The 25,458-nt window shown below is 44.1% G+C and overlaps 2 protein-coding genes across 3 annotated transcripts in view; both read left to right on the plus strand.

The window, feature by feature from the left end:
* The first annotated feature begins 997 nt into the window (after positions 1-997).
* LOC308314878 (uncharacterized protein) lies at positions 998-9,769 on the plus strand. 2 transcript variants are annotated; one of them, XM_080762648.1, is made up of 13 exons: positions 998-1,112; positions 1,537-1,582; positions 1,932-1,989; positions 2,957-3,656; positions 4,104-4,284; positions 4,853-5,377; positions 6,069-6,138; positions 6,731-6,919; positions 7,272-7,413; positions 7,699-7,740; positions 7,843-8,157; positions 8,322-8,453; positions 9,253-9,769. In XM_080762648.1, exons 2-13 carry the CDS (start codon positions 1,561-1,563, stop codon positions 9,346-9,348), a joined length of 2,472 nt encoding a protein of 823 aa, XP_080618774.1. In that variant the 5' UTR covers positions 998-1,112; positions 1,537-1,560; the 3' UTR covers positions 9,349-9,769. The 2 variants fall into 2 exon arrangements, with proteins under 2 accessions (XP_080618774.1, XP_080618773.1); XM_080762647.1 differs by having other exon boundaries at positions 7,699-8,157.
* Positions 9,770-11,856: 2,087 nt separating this feature from the next.
* The window catches only part of LOC308313537 (cadherin EGF LAG seven-pass G-type receptor 1-like), an 81,411-nt gene continuing 67,809 nt past the window's right edge, over positions 11,857-25,458 (plus strand). The window contains exon 1 of the mRNA XM_080760710.1: positions 11,857-15,489. Coding sequence (XP_080616836.1) covers positions 11,937-15,489 — 3,553 coding nt within the window. The 5' untranslated portion in view covers positions 11,857-11,936. The remainder of the gene's footprint in view (positions 15,490-25,458) is intronic.

Raw genomic sequence — 25,458 nt, forward strand, 5'->3', positions numbered from 1 at the left:
CAGTCCAACTCTGGAGTTGTTCCACACGCCCTCCATGTCTAGAATCAGACGGCCATCGGCCTTACCGACCCCCGTCAACAGGAGGATGTCTGGTATCCCACCATGTATGACCCCTAATAAGAGTTTAGCTGGGTTTAACTTTTGCAGGCCATCCCCGGTATATCCTTCTCTGCTAGGAAGACCAGTAAACCACAGTCCTCCTCGGGTTGTGTCGGCAGCTGGCTTTTTAAGGATGAAGTCTGAACTGATGATTTTGAAGTTGCTTTATTCATAGATCAACGTAGAACTGGGACAGAAATAGAATAAAATACATCAATCAATAAATAAATCACTACAATATAATCCATAAACAGTTCCAATCTCAGGCACAAAATACATTTTCCATGCATCACTAAAGTACATTACACAATACATAAACAGCCTTCTGCATACATTTTCACAATAATACCAATAACAGTGCAAGCAATTCAATAAAATACCTTGTCCCCCTTTCCAGCTAGGTGCTATATTCTCATTCATCAGTTCGTTCCATGGTTAGTTGGCATTTGACAGTTCCTTTGGCCTTCCTTTCCTTAGCCATCCACATAACCAACAAACTTCAGCCACACCATTTGTGTACTGTCTGTTCCAAGCCTTCTCTGTACTGAGGCAGCATTTCCTTGTTTTTAACCCCAGACAGTGCCACAGCTGAGCTGAGTCCCAATCATCTGATGCTCATCAGCTGTGATCAGTTGTTGGCACAATGTCTTCAAATGAATAAACTTCCTGTTCAATGCCTCACAACACTGTGACTATATACTAAACAATAAAAGTATTACCTGTGTGTGTTACAGTGATCATGGGATGTAAGAAAGAGAGTTACTCTCAACCTGTGGAGGGCAGCAATGTGCCGATAAGGCATGCAGTCTGCCGGAAACCTACAAGAAGAAGAAGAAGAAGAAAAATATAAATCCACGGAGACTTCCGGTACGATGTTTCCAGCCAATGGTAAGAGAGAGTTTACCTGAATGCACAAAATTTGAAACGTTTCAGTTTGGTGGAGTTTGCTGTTTTGGGAGTTACAGTATTTATACAAGACTTACAGTATTACAAGTGTAACGAGTCGTCCTCAGGTTAGAATAACTCCTCTTGGTTGTTTTAAAATATGATTAGTGTGTATTTGTGTGTGTGGGGGAGTCGTGTTACTCGTGCATAAACAATATTAGCGTCGTTAGCATTAACTGGCTAGTTGTAAACATTATATGCTGCGTTTGCCGAGCCTAGCCCAGCTGCACAGAGTACTGAGAGTAGTCTGTACTAGAGTTGTAAAACTGACGTGGGCTGCATGGTTAGCTAGCCCTACAAGCAGAACCCAATGGTACTGAAGTTTCTGACATTTTTTAGACTCAGCCCGGTTCGGTTCGGATTGGGCTGACCCCAGGGGGTTCCGAGAGGGGCTACATGGTTAGCCATAACGCTCCACGCTTCTGGTTTGTGGACATAAATAAATACTTTTCTCTTATTAACCTTTCTTTTCTTTTGTCTCTTCTAAATCAGCACTTTAAATTGCACTGTTCGAGGATGGATCCCCTTTCTGACGCCGGTTGGTAACGTTTTGATTGATTTATTGAAATTTGTTAGCCATGGTTCACATGACGCTCGTACTGATAATCATGACAGTCATGTTTCAGGGCTGGACAATTGTATGAACAGTTTGCAGAATGGGTACAGTTCAAGGAAGGCATACAGGTCAATGTATACAAAAACTGCTAAGAGGATAAAACCAGAAAAATGCACTAAGACTGACTTGTTTACAAGGCTCGTCCATTTTCAATTCATCAGAACATTTAAAGACATACAAATGAATTTCCAAACTGATTGTGTAAAATTGTATAATCGGCAACTCCTTTCTCTGGCAGTCTAAAACAACTTGAGCTTTCTTTTTCTTCAAGATTTCTATACATTGGCGGAGGAGAAGTTTGATTTTGATGTTTCACTGTCGCCTGCGAGGTTAGTGTCGTTGAACCTTTCACATCATATGATACACCTTCATTTTTTGCTACCTGCATTTTTAGTCATGCGAGTCTTATATTATGCAAACTTTAAATGTGTGTTAATGTGACAATTCAATAACATCACATCTTCTCATATAAGCAAACAACGACACCTCATCCTGCAATGCATTAGTTTCAATACATAGCCGCCCTACTGTATCATTTGACTGTAAAAAGTATAGGATTTTACTTTTATTCCCATATGAAGACTAGATGTTCACAACTGCAACAAGAAATTAACTTTGGATCCATTTATAATTGGCCACAGTATGTGAGGCGGCAGCCCCTTTGTCTTTGGTTATTTTGTCACATAATGGAACATGCCAGCTCCCTGCCGCCAATCACCCAGGAATACTAAATCACTGTTGTCAAAATTAGGGATGTACCGTCGGTAGCAATTAGACATTTGGGCCGTTATCCGATAATTAATTGCTGTTATGGCAGATATACCGTAATCATTGTTGATATGATCTCATTCTGTATTAAAACATTATAATAATTTTGTCCATTCTGGGAAAAAGCCTTATGAACACTGACTTTGAAAAAAGCAATGCCTCTTTATTCCAAAACTGGGTATGCAGTGCACCGTTATTGAAATGTTGGCCCACATCCCAACATAAACGGCTTGAATGTAGTATTTTTATTTAAAAATGTTCCAACTTGTTGACTCTTTTGAAAGCGTCCCCAGAAAACATTAACAGATTTTGCAGCCTTCATCATCACAAAAGGCTTTTTCAGGATTTTCTTTTAAATTTAAATTACTTTTCAACATGATTATTATAAAATATCTGCTAAAACCGATATATAATTTCGATATCGATTCCATACCGATATTGCATTTTAAGGCCAATATCGGCTGATACCGATTTGATAAGCGATTAATTGCCCATCCCTATACCAAAGATGATTTCTCCTGTTTCCAGTTCCAGGGGAGATGAAGAAGGTGAGGATGATGTGTTTATGGGTCCAGTCACAGACAAGGAGAAGGGTATCTGTGCCGCGGTGGAATATCTGTCCAAGGACAGTGTCAGCAGTGGGCCTTCTTCTGTGGCTGAGGAGCAGATGGAGTGGAGTCCTCTCTCAGGAGATAACTTTGACAGAATGTGCGGTGAAGCCCAGAAACTAGCCACTCAGTTAAAGGAGGACCACACTGAACAGACGGACGGTACTGTGCCTGCTGAGAAGAGGGAAGACCATATGGCCGTTGACTTTGTGCACGACGCTGGGGCCAAACTGGACATGTTCAGCAAGCCATTCAATCCGGTTCTCAGTCCAATTAAACGGGAGACATTCTGTGTACAGGACAGTCCCATGAAACTGCTTCCGCCTGCCATTCAGAAACGTTTGCTGAAAGGCAGCAGCACTAGTAGTAGGAGCAGCGTTGGCTCTGGTGTGGGTGTCAACTCCACTCGGGCTCGTCTCAGCACCTCCTCCCGCTCCAGTCCTGCTTCTGGGTCGTCTACGACTAGGACGCAGCCCAAGATGACACTGCGAAGCAAGGCAGGCCTGGGCACCAGTGGGATTCTCCCCAGCAAGCGTGTAGTTCCGGCCACTTCACTGAAGACCGCAAATACTGCAGCAGTGCCTGCAGAAAAACCCTCCAGGATGGCTCCGCCAAGCAAAGTAAGTCCACTAACATGTCTTTGATGTCTGTTTCTGTTGCTACCACCAAGTAAAGGAGTACTTGTCTACTTGATATGGTAGTGCTGCACGATTCTTGCGCAAATGTGAATCTTGATTTTCCTCCACATGAATTGAGATCACGATTCTCATTTTTTCCATGAATACTTTTCTTTAGTCTGTAGTTGCTGAACATTACACTACACTTATGTGGCACCTGGAGTCAACTACTACTGTGGCTTTAAACGGGCAACATCAAAGTGCTTGACTTACACCTCTTAAAGTCTGTCTCTTAACATAAGAGTGACTAAAATTAATTGGACAGCCAACTAGTGCTGCATGAAGCACGATTCTTGGCACCAGTTTCATTCGTTTCGCTGGGTATCTCATGGTTTTCCTGATTTCACATTTGTAATGATGCCATCCCCTCATCATGTTGTTTTTTTCTAGGCTGGTTTGAGGCCACCTCTTCAGACGAGGGGAGCGGTAGACGGGAGAAGAAACACCTCCTCATCCTCTTCCTCCGTGTCTAGCCTCAACTCTGTGTCTAGCCTCAACTCTGTGTCGAGCCTCAACTCCTCTCTATCGAGCTATAACTGCAGTATGTCTGTTTCTCCTCCTATTGGGAAAGGTAAGGCCTCTCTCTCTCCATGGTACATATGGTTGAAAGAATCTTCTAAGTACCAGGGTTGTCCGAACCAATGGTCAATCTTAAAATAACATGCCGGTACTAAAGCAGTGGTTCCAGCAGTGGAAAAAGATATGCCATGGACCCCCCATAAGAGAAGATTGTTACGGCTCTAGCAGTGATTCTCAACCCATTTCATTTCAAGGACCCGGCCAGTTTGACATGCATATACTGGTAGTCTACGGACCCCCATTTATTGGCATTTCTATCTCTGGGACCCCCAATTTATATTGTAAAATCAATGTTAATGTAACTCAGAGTGTACAAATTGAACTATTTGGGTCCATTTGGAACTCCATCAAGGACCCCTGGGGTTTTCAGTTATGATGGGTTTCTCCGAAGTGCTTGCTTAGCAATGATGATGGCAAAAAGCACAGGAATTATACCTTATATTGAGACATTTGTGTAAATGTATAATTATATGTAAATCATGTTGTCTTTAATGCCATCTGGTGTTCAGCAACACAATATACATTCTTTGGCTTTAGTTTGAACATCTCTCTCATTACAGGAAATCTCAACACTTCTCTGAACAGAAGCAAGAATGTTTCCAGCACCCGCGCGCCAACTAAAACGAGCAGACCGGCGGCCGTTAACACGAGCAGACTGGCGGCCGTTAACACGAGCAGACTGGCGGCCGTTAACACGAGCAGACTGGCGGCCGTTAACACGAGTGCTGCCAAAACTGCCCAAACTCGCCGTTCCAGCACCACTAGTAGCAGAGCTGCTGAGTCTAAAGCCTCTGCTACGGCTGCTACGGCCGCCACCGTCAAAGGTGCGCGGCGGTCCATCTCTGTCCAGTCGCGGAAGCCGTCTGAGACGACAGACCCGACCAGACTTGCCAGCAGGTCCACGTCTGTGAAGAGAGCCGCACCGTGTACCCCCACCCAGTTCCATCAGAGCCCAACCAAACGAGCCATGGTGTCTAGCGTTTCCTCCTTGGCCCTCGGGCCACAATTTGGCGCGAGGGCCAAACCCGTGGCCCTCATCGCCCCTACTTCCACTAGTCGGCTGAAAGGCCCCAAGCCATCTGATGGTGAGTTTTATTGGTTAGTTTCACCCAGCACACCTTATCAAAATGAATGTATGAAACTAGATTTGGGCTAATATTTGATAATATTAATGTTTGAGGATACACCCCAAAATGTGTGCAGATTATTACTTTGTTTATACTGTAAAAATCATAGTTGAATGAATACATGCATAAGTTTGGTGATTTTGATTAGATAATCACATTCTCTCACACACGTGCGTGTGTGTGGAAGGTCTGAGACATAAGACTCAACAATACAAATGAACTTACGGCTGTTATCAAAGCAAACCTGGGCTTTCATAATACCTTAACAGTGCCACAGGCTGATCACCTCCATGCCACGCCCCATTGATGTTGTTCAAAAGTAGCCCAGACCAAGTATTGACTGCATACATATACTTTTCAGATGGTCAACATTTCTGGATAAAAAAATGTAGTGCTCGTAAAATATTCTAATATTTTGAAATAGGATTTTCATGAGCTGTATGCCATAATCAAGATTAAAACAAAAACAAGGTTTTAAATACTTTACTTTATGCGTAATGAATTGGGAATATATAAAAGTTTAACTTTTTGAATTATATTACGGGAGAACATGAATGAACATGAGCTGAATGAATTACCCGTACTTATCTGAACTTGTGTAATTAATGTCCTCGTGATGGATTCAATTGTGCCTTTTTCTCCATCGTAGTGGTTCACTCCCCAGACCCACTGAAGATCATGAAACCAAAGAAACTGATGAGTGCTGGCAGTTTTGGCAGGTATGTGTGAACCTTATGTTACACAAAATATATCCAAAAGTCAGATCTTTTTGTGCACAGCTGCATTCTGGGACCTTACCATTAGCTTTAGAAACGGGTAGATCCATTGGTACTCCTGAGGAGGACAGGGTGTGTCTAGTGTGTGATTTGAAAGAAATTGAAAATGAAATCCATTTTTTGTTTTACTGCTATATGAAGAATTAAGACATGGATTATTTTGTAAAATGACAACCATCTGTGACAATTTTTTCTGGTTAGAGGACTACGAAAAACGGGACTTTTGTTTTAGGAAAGGTATTTTTGCTTTAGTAGACTTTTTATGCAAAGCGTGGGAAAAAAGGAAGAATGTTTCGTTTGTGTAAAAAAAAAAAAAAGAGAAAAAAAACTGTTTCTTGTACACAATGCAATATTGAAGCAATGATCTGTATGGTGTGTCCTATAAGTCCATGTGGGTTGGGTGCATGACACAGAAATAATCTATCTATAATGTGCATATATACTTTATAAAAGCCCTTTATATCTTGTCTAATTAGATTAAAGTACCATCAAAATTATCCTCTCGTCTCCACTGACTTTTCCTTTCTTCCCAAAGTCCAACTCCGGAGGTGTTCCACACGCCCTCCATGTCTAGAATCGGACGTCCATCGGGCTTACCGACCCCCGTCAACAGGAGAATGTCTGGTATCCCATGTATGACTCCTAATAAGAGTTTAGCTGGGTTTAACTTTTGCAGGCCATCCCCTGGTATATCCATGTCTGCTAGGAAGACCAGTAACCAGAGGTGAGGTGATAACCTGGGCCTCATGTGTGAGTGTTGTGTTGGATTGGTATTGCTTGCAACTTAAAAAATACCTGACCGCCAGTGGATTTCACTGAGTTAAGCATTATTATGAATATTAATGGTATACTTTATTTGTAGAGCAGGTTTCCAAAGTTACAAAATGTAGTAGAAAATAAATAAAATTGATGACTAATAACAATCTGCAATTTATATAGTGCTTTTCTAAGTAGTTAAAGGGGAGGGGACAAGAACATTTTAACTTTATTCAGGAAACTTCAAATGAAAAATAATTAAAGAAATAAATAAAACGATAACAAGTTCAAATCAAAGTCAACTCTCTCTCTCTCTGCAGTCCTCCTCGGGTTGAGTCGGCAGCCTCAGAGGAGGAGATGGTCGTCTCACCAAAGATCCAACCGTTCTCTCTGGAAGATGCTGATCCAGCAGCTCAACAGATGGAAACGCAAAATGAAGCCATGACTTGTGTGACTGGACAGGTAAGACCAAGCAAGGGTTCTGAAAATCTCTTGAATGTGTTTGACACATACCTGCATGAATTATCTTTACTTCCCAAGAATGTGCTTGAATTTTGAACAACACATGCAGGATGGATGATTATTATTTATTGGTTACATTAAATTTATTTTATTGTGACCTCAAAAACATAGCTTTGTTATTCGTAGCAGAGATGTTTAGATTTTTTTGAATTGGAAGATATTTTAGTGCTGACTGCAAAGTGCTTCAGTTTGACTTTTGAACACTTGAACAAATCCTGTCCGCAGCGCCCTGATGAGAACCAGGAGCCTGATCCGCAGTGCCCAGAGGTGCTTGAGCACCCTGATGAGAATCAGGAGCCTGATCTGCAGGGCCCAGAGGTGCTTGAGCACCCTGATGAGAACCGGGAGCCTGATCTGCAGGGCCCAGAGGTGGTTGAGAACCAGGAGCCTGATCCGCAGGGCCCAGAGGTGGTTGAGAACCAGGAGCCTCATCCGCAGGGCCCAGAGGTGGTTGAGAACCGGGAGCCTGATCTGCAGGGCCCAGAGGTGGTTGAGAACCGGGAGCCTGATCTGCAGGGCCCAGAGCTGGTCGAGCACCAGGAGCCTGATCTGCAGGGCCCAGAGGTGCTTGAGCACCCTGATGAGAACCGGGAGCCTGAGCCAAGTGGAAACCTGAGGAAACGTCCCTCCACTGAGGAAGTGATCTCTGAAGACCATGAAACCAAGACACAGGAAGGCGTTGAGGTACCTGGAAAACCTCATTCCATATTTGAGTCATGCTATAGAATGTTGGCGTCTGCCTGTTCTACTACATTTTCGTCTCCCGTGGCGGCGTGGGGCTGGCATCTAAGGGCCATGGCCTCCCACGCAAATATTTAGTTTTCCTAATGTATGCATGTCTTGCCCAGATTTTGCTGGTGGATGTCCCGGCTTCTGAACCTGAGGGTAAACCGGATAAACACCTCATTGACCTTTCCAATACCCCAGACCTGATCCGGCCACTGCGGCCTATCGCACTCAACGTTGGTCGTGAGAAAGAGGTGAGGAAAATACATGTGCCTGGAGAGAACTGTTACTTGTAAAAAATGATTTTTATTTATCTTTCATCTGTATTTTGTAGAGACCCAATCTGGGTCAGCAATTGAAAACTGAGGTTGCACCCATTTGTGTCCGTCCCCTGAGATCTTGTCTACAAGTTGACATTTTGGCCTAAGGGAGGCACTAGAGGCACCTCTTGAAACCCCCCAAGCCTTCTCAGTGGCCGCCCCTTCACTTTGAAACTCACTCCCAACTCACATCAGAGCTGCACCCACCTTCGGCATGTTTGGTTCAAAAAAACGCACTCAAAACCCACCTTTTCAGACATGCTTTCCTAGGCCTACATAAATATACCCTTGCCTTAGTTTTTAGTTTTTTTAACTAGTTTCATTTCCTAATTAAGTTGTTTTTATTCTAGTTGTCCTGTAATGCTTTACAGGACTTTGAGTACCTTGAAAAGCACTATATAAATCACTATGTATTTGTATTATTATTTTTATTATTATTAGAGGAAAGTACCTTGACTCTGCCATATGGGGGCGGTATTGATGTACAAGTTCACAACACGATGTGAAGCAAGCATCTGGCAGCATCAGGGCTCATTCTCTGCGTAGGATGACATTTCACAGCAAATGCGCTCTGTGTCCATAACCGTAGTCCTGGGTTTCCAGAAGATGTTACTCATGAACTGTTCTGGTTCATTTTCCGGCGTGAGATTTTAACTGTAAAGACCTAATGAAGGTGTCATTCATTCATGTGTTTCACATTGACGTGACTTTGTTTTTACTTTTCTCTGAACAGTTGATTGATCTGAGCTCTCCCCTGATCAAGTGGAGTCCAGAAGGCAAGAAGGAGAAAGCTGTGAAAGAAGCTCCACTTGTAAACATCTCCTTCTGATCAGACCCGGTCCTTCTGATCAGACCTGGTCTAACAGTATAGCATCTCCATGTGTCTATAAACGATACACCTGGTCCAACAGTATAGCATCTCCGTGTGTCTATAAACGATACACCTGTGTACACACCTGTACTTAAAGTGTACTTTGTTTTAACCTATTAAGACCGGTAGTGTCATTTTAGATTTTAACTATATACTGTTTAAATGTGTCAATAAAAAAGGCATGTATACAAGCTATGAGCTTGTACTTTAGAAAAATCGTGAGAATTTATGCAAATCTTAGAATATATATGATTTTTCTGTATCTCAAATACCGGTACATATAATCTTAGGGGTTCTTGACATGCAAATGTTTGAGAAGCACTAGCAACAAATTTTTGGTGTGATTTCTTTCTTTTTTTTTTTAACTGTTGAAAGACAATTGTGGAATGGGCCTCAGATCTTAATGGTTAACCCATTATGGCCTGAGGTCCATTCCACAATTAGTTTGTGCAATTGTCTGTTTTGGGAAGTTTTTCAGGAATAATTTAATTGATCAGTTTGCTGCTGTTTGTGTTTTGTAAATATCTTGAGTTAAAATGTGCATGAAAAGAATCGAGGGAAATAAAAGTTGTGATTATGTAATGTACCTGTACTGTATGATGGTTCCATTTTGTTTGGGTGAATGCAGTAGAGTTGTGCGAATCCAGAGATATTAATTTGATGATATAATTTATGAGAAAGCGCTATTCTAGGAACAAAGGGAACTTTAATGGTGTGCCATCATGACGCCAGAAAATCCACTGAATTAATATAACCACTTTAAGGCTTATTTCAAATCTAGTAAAAATAGCAGTCACTGCATTGCAATCTTTTACAGTATGATTGTGTTGTGTGCTTGTAGATCTGTTATTGTAAGGGGGGGGGGGGGTAGATTTCAATACAGCAATGCATTGATATAAATTTACTAGTAATTTGTGCTTTTGAATGCTTATGGCCTTTTTAAAAGCATACGTGTACTTTTGAATACTTGAGTCAAGTGTTGGGGTTCCTTACTTTGTCGACCACTGATCTAAAACCATTATTGGGAGGCTGTGAAATGACCAAAAGAGGTCCAACCATGTACGTATGTTTATAAGTTGTATTGTATTACCATGCTCACTATACTGTACATGGTGCTGCTTTAAGAAATACATACTTGTATTTTACTGCTAATATTTTGTTTTCCTAATATATGCATGTCTTGCCCAGATTATGCTGGTGGATCTCCCGGCTTCTGAACCCGAGGGTAAACCGGATAAACACCTCATTGACCTGTCCAATACCCCAGACCTGATCCGGCCACTCAAACCCTGGTGGTGAGAAAGAGGTGAGGAAAATACATGTGCCTGGAGAGAACTGTCACTTGTTATCATTGCTATGTCATCTTGTAAGAATAATGTTTAATGTAGGGATGTGCCAATGAGACATTTTGGCCGATATATCAATATAATTAATTGCTGTTATGGCCGATTACTGATGTCGATATGATCTCATTCTGTATTGAAAATGTTGTCCATTCTGAAAAATACATGTAACAGGCTATCTGCGCTGCAGGCTTAGGCAACTCAGATGTAACCTTTATATTTAATATTGTGAGCTTGTAGATCTGTTCAAGCTGTTATTTTGGGCTTGTTTATCTGTAAAGACATTAATTAATCGGTCTGATTGATTAATCGAACCGATGCTGATTAATCTAAAAACTACTCAAATCGGCAGATACCGATGTGTTTGCCATCACTAGTTTATTGTTTATCTGTATTTTGTAAACAAAAGCGAAAAGTATATTGTTAAACCGGCCCAGGATTTTTGTGATGTCTTGTCAGCATTTGAAAACTTTGTCATGAGGTTTTGCACCCATTTGTTTTTTGAGATCTTGTGCACAAGTTGACATTTTTTGGCCTAATGGAGGCACTGGAAGAGGAAAGACCCATGGGGGCAAAGTCAGGGATCATTCTCTGAAGAGCATGACATTTCACAACAAATGAGCTCTGTGTGCATAACTGTAGTCCCTGGGGTTCTGTACTTTACCGACCCCTGATGAAAACTTTATTGGGAGCCTTCGAAATGAGGAAGAGAGGGTCCAACCGTCCAACCATGTAGGCCTACGTACGTTTAGTTATTGGCATTGGCATGACATGCATTATCTTATGGATGCATACAATTAAAACATATTCAATGTTAATGTGAATCTAATTTATCCAGCCTAATTCAGTAAACTTCAACCCTCTGGGCATCTATTTATTCCATGGATGCTTTGTGGATGGTTCGTCTCACACAAAGAACTACTACCGACAGGTGGCAGTATAGAGGCACTCATCTACATAAAGTTGAGGTGCTGCTTGGGGATGGATGGAGGGAGGGGGGGGGGTGCTGCTGCTACTCACTAGCAGCAACAGAAGAAAGAGTTTAGTCCCATCATTTCAACAGCACTATATAGCCATGGAGATGGCGAATGCTGCGTCGAGGAGCAGAGAGAAAGTTGCCGAGCAGACTTTATAGGTGTTAATCTTTTAGTGAGAGGGAGCCAGCCGGCTGGGATATCATGAGTTTCAGCTGGTCCAACAACCATGGATGTACAAATGCTTTGGATTTGGATTATTTGCGTTTCGTTCGTGGTGCACGTTCCGTTATTCATCGGGGGCTTTGACCTGCACGTCTCGGACACGCTGCAGCCCGGATTCATCCTGGCGAACGCGTCCGTCGGACCCGGGTGGATTTATAACGTGGAGAGGGCGATGACCCCGCGGTACGTGCGCCGCTTCATAGACGTCAAGAGGAAAGAAGGAGCCGTGTTTCTCTCGGGGAAAGTGGACTGCGCGCGTCTGCCGAGGAACCCCGTCCCGCTGTACGTGCAGCTCCGGTCCATAACGTCGGACAACTTCATCTTGATACACTTCAAGACGTTCCTGCACGGACAGAACTGTTTCATCAAGTACAAGAGAAAGCGCGTCAAGCGCGAACACGACATATACATGAATATCCGCTCGAGACTGGTGCCGTCCCCCTGTCTCTCCACGGGGATTTTGGTCATCAGCCTTTATAAACATTTGCCACATTTCACTCACACGAACGACTTCCACTCGTCGTGTGAGTCGGGGGGCCACACGATAAGTTTCGACAGGGGCATTTTTAATCCAAACTGCCTCGGTTCCGATCTCAGGGGAGAGTTAGACGTGGTCTGCAAGGTGCAAAACTCACTGAACCCCTCGACGGTGCGCCTGAAACTGCGTCCCCCGCCTCCCCTCAGTCAAGACGAGGGAAGCGTTACGGGTGTCGTGGACTCCTCGGGGGACTTGGATTACTGGGGTAAGCGTGACAGGAGGGCCGCCGCCGCGGCCAACACGGGTCCCCAGTTCCAGCTGCCCAACTACCAGGTGTCCGTCCCCGAGAACGAGCCCGCGGGGACGCGCGTCATCACGCTCAGAGCGCTCGACCCGGACGCCGGCGATGCCGGCAGAGTGGACTACGACATGGAGGCCCTGTTCGACCACAGGTCAAACGACTACTTTCAGATCAGCCTGGAGACGGGCACCATCACGACGCTGCAGCCGTTGGACCGGGAAGTCAAGGACACGCACGTGTTCAAAGTCATCGCCACGGACCATGGCAAGCCCAGGAGGTCGGCCACGGCCTATCTCACCATCACCGTCAGTGACACCAACGACCATTCGCCCGCGTTCGAGCAGAATGTATACAGGGTCAGCATCAGGGAGAATGTGGAGGTGGGCTTCGAAGTGCTCACCATCAGGGCCACGGACGGGGACGCTCCTTCCAACGCCAACATGATATACAAGATTGTCAACGAGGAGGAGGGGGACAATGTCGGTTTTGAGATTGACCCCCGGAACGGCCTGGTCAGGATCAGAGTGAGGCCGGACAGAGAGACCACGTCTGCGTATCAGCTGATCGTGGAGGCCAACGACCAGGGCAGAGACCCGGGCCCTCGCAGCGCCACGGCCACGGTGCACATCACCGTGGAGGACGAGAACGACAACTACCCTCAGTTCTGTGAGAAGAGGTACGTGGTCCAGGTGCTGGAGAGCATCGCGGTGAACACCCAGGTGGCCCAGGTGAAAGCCACCGACAGGGACCAGGGCAACAACGCAAAGGTCCATTATAGCATCATCAGCGGCAATGTGAAAGGCCAGTTCTATATCCACTCCCCTACAGGGGTCATCGATGTCACCAACCCTCTGGATTATGAGACCATACGCGAGTATAACTTGCGTATAAAAGCACAGGACGGGGGCAGGCCGCCGCTAATAAACGGCACAGGGATGGTGGTGGTTCAGGTGGTGGACGTCAACGACAATGCCCCCATGTTTGTCAGCACGCCCTTCCAGGCCTCCGTGTTGGAGAGCGTGGCCGTCGGTTACTCCATCATCCACATTCAGGCCATCGATGCCGACTCTGGGGACAACTCCCATCTGGAGTACAAGCTCACCGGCACGGGCCCTGGCTTCCCTTTCACCATCAACAACAACACTGGGTGGATTACGGTCTGCGTGGAGCTGGACAGGGAGACGACTGAGTTTTACACCTTTGGCGTGGAAGCAGTGGATCACGGGATTCCCGCCATGTCGTCCTCCGCCAGCGTGAGTGTGACGGTTCTCGACGTGAACGACAATGTTCCCACGTTCACCCGGAAACTGTACAACTTGAAGATCAACGAGGACGCCCCCGCGGGAACCAGCGTGCTGGCGCTCACCGCCGTCGACCGAGACGCCAACAGCGTCGTGACCTATCAGATCTCCAGTGGCAACACGAGGAACAGGTTCTCCATCACGAGCCAGAGCGCGGGGGGCCTCATCACGCTGGCACTGCCGCTGGACTACAAGCAGGAGCGCCAGTACGTCCTCACGGTGACGGCTTCGGACGGCACGCGTCAGGACACGGCCCAGGTGCACATCAACGTCACAGACGCCAACACGCACCGGCCCGTCTTTCAGAGCGCCAGCTACCACGTGATGTTCAGCGAGGACCGCCCCGTGGGCTCCACCGTGGTTCTGATCAGCGCCACGGACGAAGACACAGGAGAGAACGCGCGCATCACTTATGTGATGGAGGACAACGTGCCGCAGTTCAAGATCAACCCCGACACCGGTGCCGTAACCACGCAGATAGAAATCGATTACGAGGACCAGGCGTCCTACACGCTCGCCATCATCGCCAGTGACAATGGCATCCCTCAGAAATCCGACACCACATATGTAGAGATCATTGTTCTGGACGCCAACGACAATGCGCCACACTTTCTCCGTGACCTATACCAGGCGACTGTTTTTGAAGATGCTCCAGTCTACACAAGTGTTCTCCACATTTCCGCCTCTGACCGGGACTCCGGGTCCAACGGCAGAATCAGCTTCACCTTTCAAGGTGGGGATGATGGAGATGGGGATTTTTTCATTGAGCCGTACTCTGGTATAATCAGAACAGCCAGGAAAATAGACAGGGAAAATGTGCCCTTGTACAACCTCAAGGCCTTTGCCGTGGACAAGGGTGTCCCGCCGCTCAAAGCAACAGTAGATATCCAGGTGTCTGTACTGGACATCAACGACAACGCTCCAGTGTTCGAAAAGGATGAGATGTATGTGTACGTGGCGGAGAACAGCCCTGTGGGTTCCATCGTAGCTCGCATCACCGCCACGGATCCTGACGAGGGGACCAACGCGCAGATCCTCTTCCAAATTGTGGAGGGAAACGTTCCGGAAGTCTTTCAGCTGGACATGTTCAACGGGGACCTCGTGGCTCTCGCGGACTTGGACTACGAGGCAAAAATGGAATACACCATCATCGTTCAGGCGACCTCTGCTCCTCTGGTGAGCCGGGCGGTCGTGCACATCCGCCTGCTGGATGTCAACGACAACGACCCGGTCCTACGGGACTTTGAGATCATCTTCAACAACTATGTCACCAACAGGTCCAACAGCTTCCCCGCAGGTGTGATCGGACAGGTCCCGGCTCAGGATCCAGACGTGTCCGACGTGCTGCATTACAGTTTCGTGGAGGGCAACGAGCTCAGTCTTCTGCTTCTCAACCCAGACACCGGCGAGCTCAAACTCAGCAGAGACCTCGACAACAACAGGCCTCTCGAGGCGGCCATGAAGATAAAAGTCACCGGTAAGTCCCTCACTAAATCGATGCAGAGTACTTCCTTTGACATTTATGCGTGTGGTTTCTGTATAGCTCCTTAAGTTGGTCATATTTCATGTGAATAGGGCACTGTGGCCCATTTGCTGCAGCAACACTTCACTCTCATAGTCCTCAAAGTGGTTCTTTAGATTTAAGACATGTATATGGCTTGCTCCTGTGTCTGAAGTCAGTTGCATTCAGGCGATCTTGTAAAGAGCATGCCTTTAAATACCGTGGCGACGATTGATGACTAGGAGCAAATGACCACCACATTGCCCACTGATGCTTGCTTGGTAACCATTGCCAGATCTATTGTTCTTGTCCATTGATGGTTACCGTGACATGATTCGTTTTTTTTTTTAAAGTAGCGGGGGATTTGTTAACCGTAAGAGCAAAAGTAGCAGATTTACACGTATCTCAGCTTGTAGATCAGCATTTTATTTTTATTCTTAAAAAGAAATTAGGACATATTTTGGAATTGTTTTGGACAATTCTGACACATAAAAATAGGGAGGGATTCCAGGGTTGATGTGGTTACCTTACTTACATAAATATTTATTTATATAAGGCAGTCTACATTTCCCCAACGGACCAGAGGCAGTGATAAAGCATATTGGATTTGATTTATTTAGCAGCTACTCTTCCTGGGGTCTCAATCACATCATCAAAGAACAACATATTTAATATGTATTACATGTCATACACCATGCAATTGCATACAACACAACACAAACACTGACTCACATTATCAAAGAACAACATATTTCATATTTATTACATGTCATACACCATGCATACAACACAACACAAACACTGACTCACGACCCGGCTAATACATTTGACAGCTCTACAGTACATTTTAATCTTCAACATTTATATAAAATATAAATATTATATCATAGTGGCCAGGGATATATAGTTTAAAAAGCAGGTGGCTTGCGCACATCCAGTTCTTGGCTGGTGCTGGACGAAGGTAGATACATACAGTGAAGAAGTGGTCCGCACACAGGCTTTGCTCCAACAGTGTTTATTTGTGTTAAAAACACCATTTTAAATTAGGAACGGCCTTCATCAGGCCTTCATCAGGTGGTGGTGAAGGCCGTTCACGGCCGGAACGTTGTGTGTGTTGGAGCAAGGCCTGTGTGCGGACCACTTCTTCACTGCAGGGACATATAGCTCATTTATCTCCTTTACATCTCTTGAGTGAAGTGAAGTGTAACTTTTTCTTAATATCTACACATATATCTCCATCAACCACCAGAGAAGGTGGTATCAAAAGCAGAGACATGTATACCCAGACGGCGCCCCTACAGTGGACTCTTCTTTCTGTGGCTGGTTACTTAGCACGATAAAGGTGGCACAGCATGGGTTAAACTCCCTCAGTGTTGGTATAACTCAGAGTATCGGTGTTAAAAAGATTAAAATGAAGTGTTAGTTCTATGTTGTGATAGTACTCTCTCTTGCTACAGTATAGAGCGTTTGTTCAGTAACCATGTCTCTCCAGCTACAACGGAAATGAGAAATGAACAGAAAATGTATTTTCAGGACGGCATACCAAAGTTATCCAATCAGGATAGAGAAGTTAACCCATTTGGACCTGACATCGAAATAAAAAAAGGGACTTGTTCTGTCCCTCTAAATCCTGTCTTCTAAATCCTGACGGTTTTCTGAAAATCACATGTTTCTATATCAGTGGTTCTCAATATTTCATGTCAAGGACCACACAAATTATATGTAATTGGCCACCGACCCCCATCTGAAAATAAAAAATATGTTGTTCCAGGGACCAACCCAGAAGCAAAGATTTGAGTTAAAAACGTTTGCTCTGAAAGAATATAGGCTATATTCAAAGATTTTCGCTACATTTTCACGATTAAAAAAACCCCAAAAAGAGCTTGTAGATCTGCTATTTTTCAATAGCTATAAGTATAACAGAATGCTTAAAACACCAAAAGGGGAGAACGCAGTCAGGATTTTAAGTGATGACACAGAAGAAATGAGCAGACAAAATTGCACCTGGAACACTATAAAAATGTAGCTGATAAATGGCTACTTTCTACTTATTGGCTGAAACTTTGTCACCTACCTGAAAAGGTACAGTACTTTGTGTTTATTACAGAGCTGAAGAGACAGGGAGACCCCTGTTATTGAACAAACACTATAGCAGTGACCGTCATTTATTCAGCATTTGAGCCACGAACCACATGGTCTATGGTCTAATATAATGTAATAAATGGATGTGATCAGATGCAGGAGTTTTCACGACTCATCTAACTGTAACTAGGTCCGTCACCTTGCCCCCCCGCCCCTCCCACCCCTCACTGGTGCGAAAGTGGGTAGTAAAAACAGGGACATATCCATGACATCAGAGACACTGGGCTCACTGCTAAATCTAAAATATCTAAAACCACATATTACACACACAAAGACCCCCAGGAAAGTCTTCTAAACGTCATTAAAATATTATTTCTTTTTCAAAAAGGGTGAAGTGTCCCTTTAATGATTTTTCTGGATTTGGAGGCTTGGCCTTCACACATTTAGAATTCACAATGCAATATTAGGCCTATTTGGCTGAAAGGAGTGCTGTAAATTATTACTTTATGTTTTCATAAGTTCAGCAGCCAAAACACTTCAGGATTGGACAAGTGATACATTTATCAATCAAAACGGACACAACACTATAGAAACCTAGACGCTAGGAAAATATCTAAAGTCATTTGAGTTAACCAGATGTTCAATTTGACGCCTACATCGTATAAGCACGCGCCTTACAAAAAAGTTGCCCCGAGCAAGGTCTTATATCTTCGTTATGAAAGAGTGATTGATTAGCCTACAATGTCAGAGAGAAATTCCCCGTAAATCAAAACCTCTTGTTGCTTTATCGCACTACAGTGAAATTTGCAACATGCATCAGCTTGCTAACACTTGGCGCTAATTTCTGTGTCTGGGAAGAGTTTCAGAATAATACAGCAAATACAGTATTTACACAGGTAGTCCTATCTATCCCTCGCACGCACGCATGCATGCACGCCCCGGTGCACAGCACAGATTACTCTCACTTGCCGGCATATCGTTCATACTGTGTGTCCTGTGAACTCTTCTGCACTGGACTTCGTCAGTTGGCTGTCGTGTCTGCCTGACTCCCAGTTCAAAGACGTTTTGCCGACACTCATCTAGATTTGCTTGAGTTTTGTTTTTTGGCCTTTAAGCGCTCCCATTCTTTCCACTTTAATTGAATTAGGTGTACATGCTTGGCTCAGAATAGTTGGCGGGTTCTCAGTGTTTGGCCCCTATTAGACCCATTGCCACTTGTTATTGAATTTGTGGGAATTAAACCAGCCTCATGGTCTGCTGCTCAGAACATGGCCATCGGACACAGACGCGCACAGATGCTTTCATCTTGTGCAGGTTTTGGAAAGAGCTCGAAGGCCAATCGTTCATGTTGTTCCAGTGGCATACAGTATAGACCTCCAATCATAGCATGTTTATTTTGTGTTTTGTCCTGAGGGGAAACATTTAGAAATCTGATTACCATCCAGAAATGGATCCGTTTGTCTCAAGTTGGCTTCCATAACTTGGGGGAGTGCCTCTTTTTGTGCACCAGTGGACTCCTAGCATGCCCAATCGCATTGCAGATTAGATAACTGTCAGGATTTCATTCGCTTTTTTTTGCAAAGCAGGCCATGATCTGAATGATTTCAATGAAAACCAATAAAGCTTATGCCAGTCATGTTTTGTCTTGTGATGCGGTTTTGAGAGGGAGTGGATGAGGGGAGGGAGTGCCTGAGGTGAGGGAAACTTCTGAGAGTTTCACCTTTTGGATTAGAGGCATTCAGATGTAGTTATAGTTTGTTTATGTAATAATATCACTGGAGTATATGCAGGCTAATCATTTGATTCTGTATAATACGAGTTATAAAGTATAAACACATGTGCTTGTCTTATGATGATTGTTCTTGCCGAATGGGATTCGGATGAAAACAACCAGATACAACTAACAACTAGGGGGAAAAAAAGCACAGTTTGGGTGTCAGCCCCTTTCCTACATGAAAGCCCCCCCCATACCCCCGACACTAGTGTTTTCTATTTTAGTTTTAGTCATAGTCTCTTGAATAGTTTTAATTTAGTTTTAGTCACAGGGATGTTTTAGTGTTAGTCTAGTTTTAGTCGACTAAATGTCACAAGATTTTAGTCGACTAAATCTATAGTTGATTTTGTCAAACAAAATGTATTTTGTTGGGCCTTGATGGTGTTGTAATTCTTTCACTAGCTGAACATAGCCAATCTGCAAGCTTGCAACGCGTGTCACAGTGCGGTTGTGAACTTGTAGATCGGCTATTTTCAGCATGCAACCAATTGTAAAATGACTTATACTGGATCTCTTGTCCACTAGTCCCTTCCTAACATTTTAGTCTAGTTTGTATTTGCTGACGAAAAAAAAGTAGTCGACGAACATTTTTTGTCGATGAAAACAACACTGAATGGTGCAGATCTTTGTATCTCACTGGCTCTACCTGCGTGCCCTTATGGCCAAAATATTTGGCAAATTCTTTCAGAAAGTTTCTGAGAGAACTGAAAGTAGCGTAAGTTACTTCAGTTCAAGGGAACAGTCCCATGACTGATTTATGTGGCAAGTTTGGAGGCAAATGGACAACTGTTCTGCTGTGAGAAGCACTGCAGCATGGACAAAACACACAGAATCCAGCACTTTGAAAAAAAACACATTAGTGGAAATGGCGGCACAGCAAAATGAAAATTCAAGAGTTCAGCCAGGCTACAGTGGACATTTCTTTATTGTCCTCCAGCTAATTGGTTTCGGCCCAGCCTTCCTCAGAGCAAGTTAAAAAGTATTTGGGCTACACGCCTCTTTTTTTGTATTCTATACCAGTGGTTTTCGTCCCTTTTAGTCTAGTTTTTATTTGTTGACGAAATTGTCGATATATTTAGTCTTAGTTTTAGTCGTCATATCTTAGTTTTCATTTAGTTTCCATTTAGTTTTCGTCAGTGACTACGTTTTAGCGTAGATTTAGCCTCTCAGACCCAAAACATGGGATATTTTGTTTATTGTTGGATAAGAATTTGTCCACAATGCTGTATATTGATGTGGTACCATAGGACAGGGGTTCTCAACGTTTTTGGACGGGGACCCCCGGAAATGCTTTGGCCATGTCTTGTGCGACTCGTTTAATTTGCTCAGAGGAAAGTGTAGTATTTCCCAACGAGGCGACCAAGAGGAAGCACACCTACTCCGTATATTCACACAAAAATAACCCTTTTCTGATTGTAGTCAGAAGATATTTATTTTTTGTGACTCGGATATTAACCCATAAGTGACTCACCACAAATTAATGTGTTGCCGCAACTTCAACAAGCCACTGTAACCTTTTATTGCAGTGAAATTACATCACAGACGACAGTGATTCATGTCCTGATTCATGTCCTGTGTCAATCACTTTCACTGTGTAACAGCTGTTCGTGGACATTTGACTATTGCATATCTGTTGTGGGTACATCTCTTTGGAGGATGCTTCGTAGCCCACGGCCTATACATCCTTACACCAGTGGTTCCCAAAGTGGGGTCCTTGAGGGAGTTCCAGGGCGTCCACAGCTAAATGATAGTTTTGAACCAAATGGGCCCTTATGAGTCTGTAACTCTGAGAGTGTACAAATGCAACCAAATTGACCCCCATTTGGTTCCATTTGTACACTCTCAGAGTTACATTAACATTGATTTTACAATATAAATGGGGGGTCAGAGAGCTAGAAATGCCATTAAATGTAGACTAATGCATGTCAAACTGGGGGTCCTTGAAATTAAACGCGCTGAGAATCACTGCTAGAGCTGTAAAAATCTTCTCTTATGGGGGTCCCTGCAGGCATATATTTTCAAATGGGGGTCCGCGGGGCTAATTAGTGTCAATTTGGGGGTCCTTGACATGAAAACGTTTAGGAACCACTGCCTTACTCCACAGACAGTATTTGTAGCTAACGACATAAGACTGTTTAAGTTACTGTAAACTTGCGCACTACCCGAGCGATGATGAGGGCAACCTGCCAAACTTCACGCCTCATAATAATTACCCGTTTCATGTTCCAACGGGTCCGCTAAGTTGTTAGAGACTGTAAAGAGTGCTTTTTGAGGGACGTGCCGTGCCCTCACTCTCTGGTGACACGACGGAGCACAGCAGCACATGTGCTGCTCGTCAACTCTTGACATGTGCCGTGTCAGCCACTTTTAAGCTACTTGATGCCATAATTGCGGTTTTCACATTTTTACAGACATCCAAACCCATTTTGTTGGTGGCCCTAAAGGCAAGGTCACAAACTACCAAACTATTTTGACAACTTCTGGGAATGGGGAATGCTTGAGAATATATAGGTTTGAGAACATTTGACTCTCTCAGAAGAGTCTTTTATTTCTTTATTTTGTATAGTATGCTAGACGACTGGTGCTGCTAAACCGTTTCTACATCCTGCTCAGTTGAAATTCATTTCCCTTGCCCTGACCCCCCTTTGACACAACTGGTAACTGGAATTTTTTGCTTTGGTAGAATTCCTGTGTCTGTATAGAAGAATGTTTAGAAGGAGGCTGTCACAGTCTTATCCCAAAGAGTCCCGGAGAAGGAATCGGCCCAAAGTAAAGAGGGGGGCGGTGTTAGAACGATTTTGGGGGTGGGGGTGGTAAAAAAAAAAAAACCCAGATTCTGAGAGGGTTTGGCGATTGCTGGGGTGTCACTATGGCAACACAGACCAGTCCTCCACTATGGGGGCCGTTCTTAAGAGGAAGGACCCCGAGAAAAGTTGGGGTATGCTGGGGGGGACTGGTGGTGGTTTGGAGGGGTGGAAGGGGGGGGTAGTAGAACCCTTTAGAATCAGGACACCAGGGGAGGTTGGGAGGGCCTTTGTCCCCATGCAGATTTCTGTCACACTCAAACAATGCTGTTTGTGTCTCACAGACCCAGTGAAGACGCTGCCGGGAAAATGGGGTTAGCTGTTTCTTTTATAATTATGTTCTGGGCCGGAGCAGACAAGGATCTGCAGACATGATGGGGTTCGATCTGTCAAAACAGGGATTCATCGTAGCGCACACGTTTATAGAACATAACACACATAATAGGCCTGGCAGGTTTTGATCTCAGCATCGCTTCATCCTGTAAGATGTTTAATTTGTTAACATGATTGAGTTGGTTTTCAGCTCCATATATACAGTATATATAATAGCTGTACAACCTTACACAGATGAATTCTTTCCAAAAGGATTTGCAAAAATGTTTCCTGAAACTCCTTTATCTCTCCTTTACTCAGACAATGGATTTGCCTTATTATTGGGGAATAGATATAGGATGTCCCTTTGAATTGTGTTTTTTGCTATTGTTCCCTGTCGACGTTGGTCAAAAGCTCAGGGCATTGCTACCCGCTCACCGGAGAGACATTGGTCATAAGCTCAGGGCATTGCTACCCGCTCACCGGAGAGAGAGTTTTACCTTCAAATGACATAAAGGTTGTCGTGGGATACGAAAAGAATGGTTGAAATCTGAGGCAGAAAGCATTTCTCACTTTGGAGGTCTTTTCTGTGAGATTACACCAATACACAGAGGCCAATGGGGCATATCCCGCTACTGGAACATAAGCTTCTAACCCCCAAATTCCTCAAATCAAATACATTGTGTGTGAAAGAATGGTTTATTCCATTCCAAAGGCATTTGAATGGATTTTCTCTCTCTCTCTCTCACTAGGATTTCAAAAATGTTTTCCTTTAATTGCTAGATTTGACTGTTAAATACCAAAGAAATCAAGGCAAAAATGAAAAATCTGGATATCTGGTCCATTCTCTCTTTCAAGTCCCGGTAATGATTATAGTTGTTTTAGCAGGAGTCATACAGTCATACAGTAGCTGAAGAATTAAATGCTGACAGTAGCCCAACCGCCCCGCCACATTTAATTGTAGTACAAATTCTTTCGACTCACGGAAATCCCCAAACAGATTGTTCAATTCACTGAATATATGATCCATTTGTCACTTGGTATTTCTTTCAACAATCATACTTATCATGATTTATGTACTCCCAGCGCCTACCCTACCAGAACTGTCAAATTAAAAGAGAACCCAGTCATTTGTTATAAAAGTATGTCTAGATTCTACAGCTCTCTGTCTGTGCCACCTTTCAGAAAGCCCCCATTTACACCAGCTGTCACTGACATGAAACAGTTGTCAGGACAGCAAATATAAGCAATTCTTATTCAAGGGAACTTTATCCTTATTGGTTATTGCATACTTGGCACCCCCTCCCCCGTTTTTTATAGTGGGCACAGTGTGATCCATTTTCACTGTTATTTCAACTCAGTTTTTGTCCTTTTGCCTTGTGATGTTTTAGTGGAAAAGTTTATAAATTAAAATAAAATTGTTAATAATAATGAGCTAGCCCATGCTACGCTCTCTATTAACAGATAAGATCTTTATTGTCACTGTATGAGACATACAACGAAATTCCGTTATATAACGGTATCAACAGAGAGAACACAAAGACAAAGACAAACACTGATGGGGCAACTTCATGGCATAAAACTGTTAGTCCGTCATAGTCCAGTCAAGTCATCATTTATACCTCTAAATTAAAGGTAAAAAAGTCCCCTTTATATCTTATTTTGACCCTGGCATGGATTTCCCTGCGCCAGGCTGCTCCTCTAATCTAACCACGTGCATGTGAAATGAAAACTCGACCAAAAGTTGAAAACCTTTGTCTGCCCACCAACCCACAACCCCTCTCCTCCCCCCCCCTCCTCCTCTTTTTCTAGCATCTCTCGCATTGCTCTCCGCAGCGGAGACTCCGCTGTGCGCTGACTACTGTTTACAGAAGTGAAACAGAAGGACAATCTTTAGAGTTTATTGTTCTGGGGAAATGTTGACAGTTGTCTCTCTTGACAGGCTGGGAAAAGGCACATGTTAGAGCTCTGCTTCGTGCCCAGTGAAGTGTGTGCACTCTGGAAAGGAAGACTGGCATAATAACCGTTCTCCTTCCCAGAAGTCTTTGTGCAAATGGCAGGACACTGGACACTGTCCAAGTGATTATTTCGGGGTCAGCAACCGGCACCAGCCATGGTCTTGCCCGGGCCATTAGTGTGCTGTCCCGGGGAGGGGGTTACTTGACAAAGTCAAATATCAGTTTAGAAGTTGTTTCTGACAAATCTTTATCCCCCAACATGCCGGAGGTTTGAACTGGAGCACCTTGTCTTTATACTGAACCTGTGCCTGTTTCCGTAATGGGAGGAAAAAAGGAGTGTAATTTGATTACCTCCAATGTATTTGTTCTCTTCTATAGGGTCCAGTGGGTAGGATGCTGTGAAGTGAATCCACCTAATGAGACTTTGTGAAAAACAGCCATGAAAGAGACCATTGAATGTCGACAGACGTTAAATATTCATTCACCAATTACTGCAGGACAGATTGAATTTTTTGATGTGTGGTGTTTGTCAGTGTGAGGTATGTTTTTAACTTTGCCAATAAGGTGTTCGTAGGTCAGGTCTTGAACTTTTCTTTTTTCTTTTGATTTCTTTTTGTGGCTTTTTCTGATAGGTTGAAAGTAGACTGACAGGAAATGGGGAGAGAGATGGGGTGGGGGGGGAGAGACACGTGGCGAAGGCCGTCGGGATCAGGAGTTGAACCCGCGGCACGCCGTCAGGCTGGCTCAGCCAACCCGGACGGTTGAGCCCGGGCCAGGTTGAGTCCGGGCCAGGTCTTGAACTTTTGAACTGAAATCTGAACTTTACTGCTAAGGCGTTCCATGAACAAACGCAAATACCTCATTAAAATGTGTTGCTATTCTGGTCATGTGGAGAGAGAGACCCACCCACTGAATAACACACAACAATTGGAGGTCTAGAGTCTTACCATACCAGACTAGGTCAATCTGAACCACTTTAAGCCCAACAATATCATATTTCGGCATATGACGAATA

The sequence above is a fragment of the Protomyctophum bolini genome (genome assembly GCF_963924005.1).
Source record: "Protomyctophum bolini genome assembly, chromosome: 4".
In the NCBI taxonomy this organism is placed as follows: domain Eukaryota; kingdom Metazoa; phylum Chordata; class Actinopteri; order Myctophiformes; family Myctophidae; genus Protomyctophum; species Protomyctophum bolini.

What these genes read in the sequence shown, in the direction of transcription:
- LOC308314878 (XM_080762647.1), top strand. Translation starts at nt 1,561, where the DNA reads ATGGATCCCCTTTCTGACGCCG. An exon ending in GGATCCCCTTTCTGACGCCG is followed by an intron (nt 1,583 to 1,931) that starts GTTGGTAACGTT and finishes TTTTTCTTCAAG; the next exon opens with ATTTCTATACATTGGCGGAG. An exon ending in ACGTTGGTCGTGAGAAAGAG is followed by an intron (nt 8,454 to 9,252) that starts GTGAGGAAAATA and finishes TTCTCTGAACAG; the next exon opens with TTGATTGATCTGAGCTCTCC.